Here is a 15,113-nt window from a genome sequence, read left to right on the forward strand (position 1 = left end):
TGCTGGCATGCCGACTTGGCATTGCAGCCTCCAGGTCTCTGAAAAACAAACTCTTATTGTTGATAAACGACCCGATCTGGTGTTCTGTTAGAGCAACCTCAACTGACCACAACTGATTAGGTTTCGAGAGAGCTGGGTCTTCAGCTTTGTCTTGCTACAGACCTTGGGCAGGTCACAGAGTATCTCTGTCTTGACCTAATGTGACACTAACTAGAGTCACCTGGTAAGAAGGAAACCTCTGTTAAAGAACTGCCTCCCTCAGACTGGCCCGTGAGCATGTCTGCGGAGCATTTTCTTGACTGATGTGGGAGGTCCCACCCCATGGTGAGCGGTGCCACCCTGGGCAGGTGGTCCTGGTTGGTGTAAGAAAGCATATGAGCAAGTTCTGGAGAGAGAGAGAGAGCAAGCCAGTAAGCAGTGTTCCTTCTGTGGTCTCTGCTTCTGTTCCAGCCTTGAGTTCCCCTGATGATGGACTGTAACCTGCAGGTCAAATGAACCCTTTCCTCCGCAGGTGGTTTTATCACAGCAACTAAAAGCAAAGCAGGGCACCTTCTCATCTGTATTATACAAACTCCCAGTCACCTTTCTGTTCTAGGATCTACTCGCCACCAACTTTGCAAACACCCTGATCCAGACCACTTGAACCCGCCATGGGCCACCTCTGACCAGGAAGGGTATGCAAAGTTCTAAGGACCTGGTGCTTCTGCCGGCGTTTCCTCTCCTGCTCTATCTTCTGCTGCTTCTCCAGCTTCTCTGTCATGCGTGCCTCTCGCAGCGTCTGGCGCTTGCTCCGTTTGTAGGCTTTGGAGTTGAGAGCTGTCTCCAGGGTGGTATCCCTTCGCATGCAGGCCACCACCTCCTGTCTCAGCTATCAGGAGGGAAGAAACGGTTAGAGAATCCCCCAAACAGGAGCCAGGTCCCGAGCCCTGACCTCCTCGAGTTTCAAATTAATGGAACAGAAAGGGGACTGGATGCAAGCTTCTCAACCTAACTGCAGTTGGCCTACTACTAAAAGCAAGAACTGACATTGTAGCAAACTCACATGACAATTTTCAGGATGGTATAAATCTTCTTTCCACATAATTTATATTAAAAATAATTATAGTACTATAACAGTAAAAAAAATATGAAAACGCTATGCTAAGTTTGAAATAAAGTTTATTTACTCCACTTAATTATAGTAATGACATCACTTAGTCAATAAGTTAAGCTTTTAACTGTCATATTATCATTGTCTTGCTGATCTACAAGAACAGAAGAGTTACTGTCCATTCATGTTCCAAGCAACAACAGTAACTCCAACGATGTAAATTCACAACTTCAAATAAATAATAAAAATACCAGACTGCATTTCCTTCCTGTCCAGTAATGATATTCTTTAGTACTCAAAGGTTACCTTGTGCCATGGACTTGTTTTAGATTATCATCCTATGACAGGGTAACCATATCACATGAGGAATGGTGATAGGCAGTGGGAAATTGGGAGTCCACATGACAATGATCCTTCAACTAACCCTGGAATTGGTATCACTCACATGTACCCAGGAAGCTCTGTAGATAAAAGATTTTTCAGTAACATCAAACAAAAACTAGGGACACATGCCACTAACTGAATTCAGTTCGCCAACCTGTGTCAAACACTTCATTCATTAGTATGATAATGTTTCCTCTAATTAAGATGCAATGGAACCTGGAGACTTTTTCTTTTCCTTCTTCTTTTTAAATTTAACCTGAAATCCACTCTCTCAAAGCCCTGGCCAAGCAGAACCAATCTACAGAAGAGGGCCTTCATGTTCCCTTTGGTTTAGCCAGGCAATCTGTGGATGGAGACCAGAACACTTTGACAAAACTCAGCCAAGGGAGAAAAAGTTCTACTTCATTCCACTCCACGCCTACTGATTTAGAAATCAGAAAACAGATCATGATACCAGATCTCAACAGTGAGTTCTAGGAGGCAGTAACTCCCTATTAGTCAATGGTCCAACTCCCGCCAAGTCAAGTTCTGATGAATAATCAAGTTTCAAGACACGGGTGTGTATGTATGTGTGTGTATGTGTGCTTCTATAAGTGTGGGCTAGTGGTTAAAAGAGAGACTATCATCTTTTCTGTTTCTGGAGTCAGAGCTAGTTCTGTACATTCGAATTTGCCAGGAATACAACCACCTCTGTGGTTTTCCTTGGAGCCATGAAGGCAAGACACAGGTCTCCACAATCTGTTGTCATGTTTTCATCCACAGGACCAAAATGCAGTAAAACTAATTTTGTACATTATAGTACAGGAGGAAAAAAATGTATATGGAAGAAGGGAAGAATAAGTAGTCCATATTCCTTACTCTCAGCTATGAGCTGTCAGTCTAAAGACATGCTATTTTACCCAGTTCCTAGCTTTATAACAATATCGAGTAGTCTCGAGGAAGCACGCAGATCACACTTTAGGAACAATTACACTGATTTCTTACATCATGGATTCACTGGGGAAAAGGTATTACCTGACGCTGGAAATTGAGTAAGCGAAGTGCTTTCAGTTCCACGGTTGCTTTGGTTCGTAAATCTGGTGGCAAGGAGCCAGGGAGACTCTCCAGTTCTTGTATCCTGTGAGCTATGCGAGCCTGAAGTCTAGAAGGAAATGGTAAAGGGGGGGGGGGCAGGCAGAGAGCTACATTACAATGTAGTCTTCTGTGATCAACAGAGCTTTAGGTTACGTTCATGGTAAAAAATATTCCACATATTGAAGAGTCGGTTTCTGATGTCCAAGTAGGTTTTCTTTCTTTCTCTCATTCTCTCTCTCTCTCTTTTTTAAAGAAAAAGTTTACATTTACTTATTTATTGGGGAAGGAGACGCACATGCTACCGTGCGTGTACGGACATAAGAAGATGGCTTGTGACTGTCAGTCCTCCTGTGTATTTCAGAAGTCAAGACAACAGATGCCTAACGGCCCAGCTCTCTCATGGAGCCCCAACAGAATTTTCTAATGTTAATCTAGGGGGGAAAAAAAGCTACCTTTGATTTCTTGAAGGTAGACGTGTCATACTACACAACACCTTGAACTCTGTGGAGCTTCTCTCTAACGCCTAAAAAGGAATGTCATGCTACGTGGAGGGGAGAGGGGGCAGATGAAAAGTCCCTGCTTGCTCTCAACTGAGAGGGAACACAGAGGCAGCCTGGCTAGCTGCCCAACTCCCAGCCTGCCCCTGTGCACAGCTTAGGCCCTAGTTCTTCCTTCTGGGCTGAGACAACAGTGACTACAGCAGCTAAAGCGAAGTGGCCAAGTGCAGTTTTAGGAGGTGAGGCCACAGAGGCCAGTTAGCTCGAGACATTCCGAGAGCCCTGCCAACCACAACCACTTCCTCTCCGCAGTGCTTGTTTGAGAAGAGAAGGCAAAATGGGCATCTGCAAAAATCAGGGGCAGCAGTTGAATAGCATTTCCTGAAAAGGATGCTGGGGCTCTCATTTTAGACACCATCAAAAATATAATTGCAAGTACTTCCTCCTAATGAAGGCAGACTTCAGAATAAAAGACATCTCTCTTCAGTCTCTGGCTGCTATGGCTCTGACACATAAACTGGTTTCAAGCCTTACTTTTATAAATACACACCACTGAAATCTAGTTATAGAATAAGCCCCTCCCCTAGGTTTGGGACAAAACTGTCTGAGAAAGAACTGAAAGGAAAGAAATGTCAATAAAAGTAGTAATGGGTTAGCCCAGTAAATACTCACTGCACTAAGTGCATTTAATGAGCAATTTTGAATCCCCAACACACACACAGACACACACACACACACACACACACACACACACACACAAATACTTCAGTGGTCCCATCTTACTATTGAGAAAACTGGAGAAATATGTTGACATCTTATAGCTGGAAATGGAGGAATCCAAAATCAAAACCTACATTATTATCCAATAATACCTACAATAATCTAATGGGTTGGTATCCAGTTGTTTTTTTCCCATCTATCTGTGTAGCCCCAAGTGTCCAAATAGACAAAAGAAGCTATATCTAAACATTGAATATATGAAGAGAAACACACACACACAAACACTTAAAGGGAAAAAAAAAGTTAAACCAAAACAAATTTTTAACCTCTAAAACCACTGTTTTATAGTCTTATTATCAAGACCACACTAAAGGGAGTTAGGTATTAGAGCCGAAAGATGGTGTCACCCACAATTTTATTTTGTTCCCTTCTTGGTTCTGGACTCCACACTTTCTTTTCTCATTTAAATATCCTAGAACTTAAACTCCCCATGCATTCTGGTTCAGTAAGGCACAGCGAGCGAGTCAGGCACCAAACTCATGGAACGGTGGCTCCTGCCTCCGTCTTCCCAAGGGTAGGCTGTAGGACAGCACAAAGTGACCACAGGGCTCCTAGGCTGGCAGGGCCGGGACTAAGCCACACTGAGCTGGGTAGTGAGGAGGCCAGTAGTGTGGCTTTTCCGTAATGGAGTGTGAGTGCTTGGGGTACTGCAGCAGGCAGGTGCTAAAGGTGCACTTCTCCCTGCTATCTCCAAAGAAGTGATTTATTAGTGCATCTCAAGAGCTCCCAACACAAAAGATCTCTCTCTCTCTCTCTCTCTCTCTCTCTCTCTCTCTCTTTCATTAACTAGAAGAAAGGCATGAAGTACAAAGTGCAAACTCATGAAAAAGAGGAGGGAGAGATTTTTTACAGCAAAGTGATATGCACTCGATGGGGCCCACGGGGTGGGCCGCTAAGTTTTGGGAGGGGTAGAGGGGAGGGTAAGCATGGGGAAACTCTATCTCCGTTGTTGTGCTGAATAGAAATCTTCATTTTAAATAATGCTCTCCTCTCCAGACAATTTCATCTTCCCATCAACGGGATTCAGCAGGAAGTCCGATAAAGAGAGTCGGGATTCTAAACTTCCCAAAACAACAGCAAGATGTAATCCTGCCTGACGGCAGGAGACTCATTTAGTGCCCTCACGAGCACAGAAAATTGAAGCAGAATTAGGTCGCTCGGGTTTTTTCATGCAGACTGAAGAGTAAATCAAGAGGGTGACTGTTCTTGCCAAGGAAAAGAGTTCCATTAAAGGCAACAGATATTTGTTCAGGTCCAGGGGAGAAGTTTATGATTCCTGTAGGAGAGTTATTTGGACAGAAAATGACACTGGTACATTTTGTCCCTTCAAGGAGCCGAGTGACACTTTAAAGAGCAAGGGTGAGAGACAGGGAGCATGTGTGACCTTGGTGACTCTTCTGTTTGTTATTGGCAATTTTTAAGAAGTTTCCAGGCTTGTGATGGTGACAAGGGCAAGACAAGGAAACACACACTCTCGAACACACACACACACACACACACACACATGCACGCACACACATGCTCACACATACACACAGACACTGCCTTCCAGGTAAGCTATACATACATGTTTCCTTAACCTCCAAGCCATCTCCCCAGCCCACATACATGTATCCTAAAGCGTGCTTTCACACTCAAGTCTGTTTTGAGACAAGAGGCTTGACTTAATTCAAAAATGTCTTTTTATTAAAACCCTTCTAAGTGTGAAATTCGTCCTCCATGCAAATATTTGTTTCCACCAAACTAGCTTGCATGTCCGTGCGTTAAGTTCTCTTTGAATGTGGTAGGAAATGAAGTTGATTGGCTACAGTAAGCGTCAAGAATTTGTGCCCAAAGAAATGGGGCAGAGGGTGAGTGCAGCATGCAACACTGTCGGACACCAGAGAAAGAAGAATAAGTTTCCATGGGGAAAAAAATAAAGTGAGTCAAAAGGAAAGGAGATGAATATTTTCAGCCCCAGGGCTGGGCAGATCTGAGGCCAACGTGTCCACGAGTAGAAACTTCACCTAAACTGTGACCAAAAAAAAAAAAAAAGAAAGAAAAGAAAAAGGTCAATGTGTCAAAATTCTGAGTTTATGGCAAACCAGGAAGAGCAGCCAGCTGGCTTAAAGGAATGTAACATCCTAATAATTTCCTTTCAATTTCTGTCGACAAGGACTGTAGCCAAAAAAAAAAAATGAACTTCTGCTCTGAGAATTCTGTTGCACGATATTTTGCCTCATCGGAGCCTCATTGAAATCCCAAAAGAGATCTGCTCAGACCTTACTCAGATCTGCAGCCAGGTAAGAAAGGTGCAGAGTGACCAGGCAGAAATCTGGTGGGCTAGTTCATCACAGGGAGCAGAGAGAAAAGAATATCCTAACCGTCTTTTACGAGTGTGTAAGACACTTAATGTAACCCCTTTGACGATAAACTTAATCTCTGCGGTCGAACAATTGTGTCTTTCTACAGGCAGAAGCCAGCTATTGTTCCATGACTAAACAAGATAAGGCATGCCTCTGTAATGCAGCCAGCACAAGTTCCTTCTCCTCCAGGCGGCCACAGGGATATTCAGGCCAAAGGTTCCACCAGGCTTTTGGCAACCCCGAAACCATACAACATTATCTTTACAAAAGTGGATACGTTATCAAATAATAATAATACAAAAAAAAATTGACTATTTGACCGCATTCTGAAATGCACTTGATTTACAGTTGTTCTGTTTTTTATGAAATAGGGTCTCACTCTGTACCTAAGCTGGCCTTGGTATCATTACACCGTCTTCCATATCCTGAGATTGGGGGCATGCAGTAGTGCCATGTACCACCGTATAAAAGGTCCTGGTAGACGCAAGTTTTAGTAATATAGGAGAATGGTTTAGTGAAATGGCTTACTGAGGATAAAGGCACTGGCCACCAAACTTGCAACTCTGGGGACCACAACTCAGAAAGAAAAGGGAAAAAAAAAAAAAAAAAACAACCCATAGGTTGTCATCTGACCTCCATACCTGTGAGGAAGCCCAGATGTGCTATAATAAATAAATGAATGAATGAATAAATAAATAAATGGATAGATAAGTGATTAGAGGCAATAAAAACTTAATATAAGAAGATGATATAGGCTATAGACTTTTTGTATGTTGAAATAAGACAAACAGCATGACTTAAAACACTTTGGTCGACAACCCATTTAAACTCACACTTGTGAAAATGGCACTAAAATGAGATTATAGGGGAACCCTGTAATTAAAATTCTGGTTAACAATGACAAAACAAATTCAGGAGTCCACAAAGTGGACACACATGCCAAGTGCACATGCATGCACAAATACACACATGCACGCACACATACACACACACAGGCACACACACACACACACACACACACACACACACACACACGTGAGGCTGAGTAAGAGAAAGAAGGCCAGGTGTTACATAAAATGTGAAGGTGCAGAGAATGTCTCCTGAGGGTCGGTTGCATGAGCTAACAGAGCGTCTGGCATCTTTGCGCCTGCTGGGCAGGGCTAAAGCAAGTTAGAATTTCAGAATAACCACATAATCCTGCTCTTTCTTATAACTGACCTCCCCCCCCACACACACACACCCAGAAGTCACTTATGACTTTCTTTATTCAACAACGTAAAAAAGATATCACATCTGAAGAGTTTATCTGCCCGGGGTGTCCTTGCGTTTGACTTTATGTATTGACAAGTATTAATCCAAAAGACTCTGCCTGTCACTGAGGATGTATTCCTGGCCTGGTCCTCAGGTGCACATGACAAGCTGGGAATGACAAGAGAAATGCTCCCAATGATGGCCAGCAACAGAAATGAGAAAATAAAGTCATGTTTTCAATCCAAAAGGGGTGACCCACGTCTAATACCTGGTTCCGGGGAGGCCTCCAAAACAACTCTCCACACCGGTTAGTTCCTAACAACCTGTAATGCTTTTTAATGAAGGTTAGGACAATGCTTTTAAATAGAACCCAAATGCTGCTTACTAGCTAACAGTCTCTGTAATTTTTTTTTCTTTTTTGGTCTTTTGAGAAGGGTTTTTCTTTGTACCCTTTGCTGTCCTGGACTCACTTTGTAGACCAGGCTGGCCTTGAACTCACAGAGATCCACCTGCTTCTGCCTCCCTGGTACTGGGATTGCAGGCTGTGACACCGCACCCGGCTCTCTGTAATTTTTAGCATCTACTTTTCTTTAAATTCAAATAATACTGGGAAAATAGTTGACACCAATAGTACTGAAAGCTTCTAGAACTTTATGGAAAAAAAATACTATAATATTTTTAACACGTAAGTCATAGAAAAGTGATGTAACCTGCCCAAGACAACAGAGACGTAACGTCAGAGTGTGCTTTCCAGACAGGCTACAGAACTCAAATATTAGTTTCGTTTCATCTTAATCCTTACTTCACTCAGTTGTTCATGGTTGTTAACCATTTACTTGAAGGGTCTACTAACTAAAGCCTATGGGCCAAATCTTGTCTGTAGTTGCTTTTTCTAAATAAAGTTTTATTGGAACAAAGCCAAAGTACTGCAGTCTACGGGTGTTTTCCCACAAAAAGGAAAGAGCTGACTATCTGTGTCTAAGACATATGGCCCCGTAAAACATTAGATGTTTTCCATCTGGTACTCTACAGGAAAAGTTTCCCAATCCCTAGTTTAGATAGGACAGTGTCAAATCAGGTGACAAGTGCCTAGATTAAGAGTTTAACTCTTGGCTGGACTTTTGATCTATGTATTCCAAGCACCCGGCAGGTGGACGGAGTGGGTGATAAAAGGTTTCTGAAGGAATGAGACAGGAGTCACAGTTGGCCCTACTCAGCAACACCTAAGGATCCACCCAACAGCATGTGACTTTTCTCTACAACTGTTCTGAAACCACTGTCACAGCACGAGCCCTCTCTGTCCTCTTCTCAGCCCTCCCAGTGTCCAGTAGCGCAGGGATACTGGACCCATGAGACCCTTCAGCCCCTGGCCCTTTATCACAGGTGGTACCTGTACTCTCGTTCCTGCAGGATCTCCACGGGGTCCAGGCCTTGCGGTTTCTGGATGGGGCTGATCCGACTCTGTTTCTGCTGCAGCTGCAGGACTGGAGATGGCTGGCCAGGGGCAGGCTGCTGCACGGAGGGTCCAGGCACAGCCGTGGCTGTGGGCTGGGCAGCAGCAGGGGGTGCGGGCGAGGGCCGGCCGCTGGGTGCCGGTGCTGACAGCTTCTGAGGGATGCTCTGACCACTCAGCAGCAGTTCCTGCCCGGGGCCTACGAGACAAGAGGGACTTAGGCAGGATAGAAGGAAGGACACCTGCTGACCACACCTAGCTCCTCCACCCCTCAACCACCACCTAGGGACAAGGCCGCTAGGGTCTGAAACACCGGAGAGCTGCCTAATGGAGGGTAGAAAGGAAGAAAAGGAATAAAGGGTACAGGTGAAAAAGTAACTGAGAAGGTACCCCACAGGGAAATGGCATGCACTAATGAATATTGTCAAAAATATCCAAAAAAAAAAAAAAAAATGACTCTTGGTTGTAATAAATCAAGGAAATGACAAGCTGGCTTTTAATGTCACATTCTGTGGTGATTTGTTTTGTTTGGCTTTTAAGAATAGCAGGTGGACCCAAACTTCAGAAGAATTCTACAATGACCAGATGTAGTGGGTGTGGCCCTATCTGCAAACTGCTAAGTCCCTGCAAGGCAGGCCTCTGTCCCAAAAGCTGGTGCTGCCTATGGGATTCAGTGCCTAAGGTTAAAAGAGCTTACTGGCCTGCTGGAAACTAACAGAGGCTCTTGCTTTTCCTCAGCGTTTCTAAAAGCTTATTTCAGGCTTAGTTACAGTGAATCCCAGGAACTAAATCTCACTTTCACTACACAGTAGTAAAGTATTTCTAAAACTATTCACCATGAGAGGTAAAATACACTCATTTTCCCTAACAAAAATTAGCGAATATTAAGATTAAAGAAAGCATTTTTTTCCCTCTTATTCTCAGAGGACGGCATGCAATCTTTAACCTATCTTTGAAGCCTAGCATAATTACAGGTGCAGGCCTGTAAATCCAGCACTTCAAAGGGAGAGGCAGGGGAAGCAAGAGTTAGTGGCCAACCTGGGCTATAAGAGACCTTGTCCCCCCTCCCCCAAAACAAAACAAATCTTTAAGTAATGTTGAATTCAGTTTCAGCCATTTTTCTGCATTAAGCTTTGGGAATTTCAATTAACTGCTAGATACAAGTCTAAAATAAGAAGTGCTTCAACTCTCCTCCAGGTGAGTTCTGTTTCCTTAAAATTAAATAAGATTACTGAAGCTTCCAGATAACTTAGTAAAAAAAAAAAAAAAAAAAAAATCTTTAAATGAAGAATCTCAGTCAGCAGATGCTAAAACCACAAACAGGCATTCATCCAAGTATCTCCTATATCCTTCCTAAGGAAAAGAAAAATAAAGCCATTAAAGCACAATATTCATAGTCTAAAATTTCAGAGAGGCGAAATAATTAACCATACAAAGGCACACGTTATGGAAAAATGGAACACATTTCTTCAACTTCTGGTAAATGCCATTTAGAGGAGTTAAATGACAATCCAGAGAAAGCCGTAAGTAAACACTGTGACAGGAGAATTGTGAAAAATTACTGCAAAGTGCTTGGGGAAGGGTCAGAGTACCAGGTGTATGTACAGGTACCTTCATCCTAACTGCTGGCACAGGCTGTCATTCTTTCCTTTCCAAAATTTTCCCAAACACTATAGATGTATAAAATGTGCTCTTTGTGGTCCTCCCACCCGAGACAGGATTTCTCTGTGCAGCCTTGGCTGTCCTGGAACCAAGCTCTGTAGACCAGGCTGGCCTTAGACACAGAGAGAGGGCCGCCTGCCTCTGCCTCCCAAGTGCTGGGGTTAAAGACCTGTGCCAGCACTGCCTGGGTACAATTTTTTCTTAAGCTAATTTGTAGTACTGGTCTTGGGGATTGAGTAAAAAGTTTTGGGGTGAAATGTTTGGCCCATTATTTTTATATCCATGATGTAACATCATATTTTTTTTTTTCTCAACTAATTTTTTTTTTCTTGAGATAGGGTTTCTCTGTGTAGCCTTGGCTGTCCTGGACTCGATTTGTAGACCAGCCAGGCCTCAAACTCATAGAGATCCACCAGCCTCTGCCTCCCTGAGGGCTGGGATCACAGATGTGCGCCACTACGGCCAGCTTCCAACTTAATTCTTTTTGTTTTCTGAACGGGAGATTTTTTACAAAATACATGTATCTCCATTACATGTTTTATTTAGAACTTTTTTCATCCATATGTAAATTAAAGCCCAGGTTTGCTGAGACCTGGCCGGAGTTACGGAGAGTAGTTTTTAGAATACTTTTCCCTAGAGGTCTTGGAATTGGGGAATGTTTTTGCCTTTGCATTGTTTTATGTACGGCTAGTCAAATGACAGAAGACAGATTTCCAGCATTTAATTTTTAGATTTTTAATTACATTTATTCCTTTATGGGGGGGGGGGGAAAGGCAGGCACCCACAGGTGCCCGCGTAGCCATCAGAGGACAACCTGCAGGAGGCAGTTCCCTCCTTCCACCATGTGGCTTCTGGGACTCAAGCTCAGGCTAACTCAGGCTTCAGACTTGGTGGCAAGGGCTCTTACCACTGAGCAAGTTGAGTTAAATCTATCAAAAGCCACGGTCGAAGCATACCAAACTATGAGTCTACTACTTCTAGATTCTCAAAGTATGGATGCTTCTTCAAAGAAGCAAATCTGGTTGCTACTGGTAAAATGGCATCGCAATAACTCCTTTAAATTTCACCATCAAAGTCTTTTCCCTCTTTCCGAAGTTCAAAATAATAATAATAATCCCAAGAGTATGGCAACAGTACACACTCACTCGTTGCAGTCCTAACCACTTCAGCACTACACAGACCCCCTTCCACAGCAAGACTGCCTGGCAGTACAGAGGCACACATCTACAAGGCCTCGAGCTACTCTTTTAAAAGCCATATTTAACCAAAGAGAAGTACTGTCAGCTGGACATTTTCCTGCCTGTATAGCGCAAAGACGGCTCTGACATATCTGGTAGCCTTACCCAATTACTAAACATAAGTCATTGTAATCCGGTGGATTGGGCCTTAATATTGAGAAACGGAAACCCAACCACTGACTTACACATTCCAATGTCAGGGGCTGGAGGGCGCTTGCTCTTGCGGAGGGACCGGGGTTCAAATCCCCAGCACCTGCATGGCATCTCACAACCATCTGCGACTCCAGTTCCAGGGGATGTGACAACTCTACTGCCCTCCTCAGGCACCAGGCACATATGTGACACGCATGCATGCATGTAGGCCAAACACTCATACACATCAAATAAAATAACTCTTAAAACAGGTTGCCTTGGCTCTATCACCCACTAGCTGTGTACAACGAACCAAGTTACCAGGTCCTACGTCTGTTTCATCATCTGCAGAATGGGGAAGATAATAATACCTCTCTCTATTGATCAAGAACAGGGAGAGAAAAAGGCTAATTATTATACACCACACGACAGGAAACCCCATGACAAAAGAAAGCACTTCTGGAATTGGGGTACTATATTGGCTGCCAACTTGAGGAGTACCCTTTTCTGGTTCAATTTTCAAAACATTTTCTGTAGTTTCACACAGTGCGACACAGATGCTCCTCCGGTCAGCGGACTTGCCATGTGCATCCGGCCAGCTGCTATCAGGGCCACTTACAAGCTAGGCTAGTTCCTAGCTAAACACAAATGCATTTACCATGTGGGCCTGTTTTCTCCTCTGACTGACTGACTGTATGAACACTTTCATTTACAGAGACCAGGAAACTCAGTCTAGCTTCCTGCCCTTATATTCAGGATGTGAGCCCCATCTAGTAGGTTTACAGAACACACTGGACTGAGGCCACAGAAGGCACCCACTGTGCGCCAAACACCAGTGTGTGGCTACCTAAGGCCTTTCCCCACACTCTCAAACTGAACACAATCGGAACGTTTAACTTATCTCTTCCCCTCTCTCCAGCATGGTCAATTTCAGGCTTATGGTCAGTGTTCAAAATGCCTCCCTCGTCAGGCTTTACCAGAGGAGCCACGGTGGAATCTGTACTGCCTGGCTCTCCAGAATGTGGGCCAAACACTGCTTGGGGTGGATGGGATTGTCGGTGGAGACATCCCATTTCATCTGATATCAAGTAGTAGAGCGACACACTCGCTAAAACACCCACCCCTCACCTGCACAGAACCTCCGTGCGTGCATGCGTTCAGAGCCTGCTCAGCACACAGGGTGATTATGCAAATCACTGCTGCACTAAGCAAAAATGTAAGTGATTTCTACAGGTTGGAAAACAAAATTAAATGAAGCAAAGAATATTTAACCTGAGCATATCAAAAAGTTTCAGATGCTGCTCTCAAGAATCAGGAGTGAGGATATGAAGAAGAAAAAAAAACAACCCACTTTCCTTTTCTATCATCACACGGTTGTTCTCTCATCTTCCCCAAAACACAATGTTTTCAGTTCTCATTTTTATTCTGCCTTAATCCCTAAAAGGAAACAAGAATTAAAATAAAAAGAGAAACGTGTCTTGGGCTGCAGTGTTGCCCACAAGAGCAAGAACAAGGCTCTGCTTGAGAAGTGGCCAACAGCCGCTCCTATCCCCGTCCCCTGTCCCCTGCACCTCCTGTCCCCCCCCCCCCCACCTCACCCCCAGCCTTCTCCAGCACACACGCTCAATGTACAGCCGGCATCCTACTGTGCAACAATGTCACTTTCTGTGAGTTCTAGCTCTGGAGCAGGGCTGGGGAAGGCCAACCCAGCACTGTGCCACCATTCTCTTTGCTCATTAATTACACTGGGAAATGGGACTGAAGAATGATGGGAACAAATGTAACTAACTACCTTCAAGGAAGAGCATGTACTAAAATGTCTTTTTTTTTTTTTTTAATTCTCCCTGAAAGATTGGCAGGGTGTCTATGAGCAAATACAGTTGTTTGTTTGTTTGTTTGTTTGTTTTTTAAGGGGGGAGACTTAAAAGTTTAATATTGACTTAAAAGATCCTTTCCATTATTTAGGCTTATTCTAATTGCCTATTAAACATGCCTGTAATCCAATGAGGTTGTGTCCTTCTATGAAATCAGATTTCTGCACAAGTTTTACAGGATCAACACGCCTGTCAGCACCAGGAATGTGTCGCTCTACTAGAAAGAAGTTATTTCCTTTCCTCTTTCATCCATGTCCTCTTTCATCCCCCTTGCCCACTTGGCCAGAAAACAATATCTGCCCCAACATTTTCATTTCTTACTAAGCATAACAACTGCGCCATTCAGAAGATATAAAATCAAGTCCCTCTGTTGATAGGATGTGATAAGGCAGGAATAAGCAAAGAAGTGAATAATTAAGAAGGGCACCCCTTCTGTGGAAATGGCCCAGAGAACGCAGGCACAATTAGGTTCAGCAGACATGAAGCATTAGTTACATGCATGTTCTCGGATAACATAAACTTCATCCTTCGCCTTTCACTGCTTCATTCATCCCACTACTTGAACCTTGGATGGAAAGGTTTCTCATATAAGGAATCCACATCCCACCTTCCTTCATGCTGTGGAATGTTTTCCTGCTGAGTCAAGGTCATTTAAAAGCTAGTAATGCCTTTGGAGGCCTATGACCCCAAGACAGGCTTCATGTACCATGGATTATGGTCATATGACAAAATCCCACAATATTGCCTTTTGGGAATTTCACTTGGTTCCCTCTTCTCTGCCCAGCTGCCAGTTCTCTTGATGCAACCAGCTGGCCTCTGCGTAAAACCTGGTTGTTAAAACCACTCATGCACTAAGACGTGGGAAATAGAGATGACCAATTCTGCTAACAGTGTCCAGAGTAAGACTGAAAAGGATCCGTGACAGGAAGCCATGGTCTTCACTCTTTATGCACAAGAGGAAAGAGCTGAGGCACCCATACACTCTGCAGATGCTTTTGCTGGTCAGGAAGGTAGCCTCTGGGGGAAATCGTCATGCGTATGAGCGTTCATGTCACAACTGCTGGCATCTGGATCTGAATGCCCTCCATGAAGCAGAGATGGCGTATGCCAAGAACGTTCTGGAACAAGGGCAAGCAAGCAGCTTCCCAGTGAGCTTGAGCTACAGACACACAAATGTTTTCCGTCTATTTGGCCAAATTCTCCAGAGCTTTAGTTTTACAGTTTAAAAATCAACTTGTCCTCCCTGCATGGAGTTTGGGGTGCCCTTTACTGTGTTATACTGTTGGTCCCACAGGCTCCTCCATCTATTAGAAGGCTCCCTGTTAGCCACACA

At 43.8% G+C, this 15,113-nt stretch overlaps 1 protein-coding gene across 4 annotated transcripts in view; it reads right to left on the bottom strand.

Annotated features, from left to right (window-relative positions):
- Smarca2 (SWI/SNF related, matrix associated, actin dependent regulator of chromatin, subfamily a, member 2) overlaps positions 1-15,113 on the bottom strand; it is a 118,664-nt gene that overhangs the window by 73,764 nt on the left and 29,787 nt on the right. For all 4 annotated transcript variants that reach the window (XM_055613779.1, XM_055613781.1, XM_055613782.1 and 1 more), the window contains exons 5-7: positions 8,812-9,073; positions 2,489-2,615; positions 695-868 (exon numbers count right to left, since the gene is read on the bottom strand). In XM_055613779.1, coding sequence (XP_055469754.1) covers positions 695-868; positions 2,489-2,615; positions 8,812-9,073 — 563 coding nt within the window. The remainder of the gene's footprint in view (positions 1-694; positions 869-2,488; positions 2,616-8,811; positions 9,074-15,113) is intronic.

This window comes from Psammomys obesus, unplaced genomic scaffold (genome assembly GCF_907164565.1).
Source record: "Psammomys obesus unplaced genomic scaffold, mPsaObe1.curated_primary_1811, whole genome shotgun sequence".
In the NCBI taxonomy this organism is placed as follows: Eukaryota; Metazoa; Chordata; class Mammalia; order Rodentia; family Muridae; genus Psammomys; species Psammomys obesus.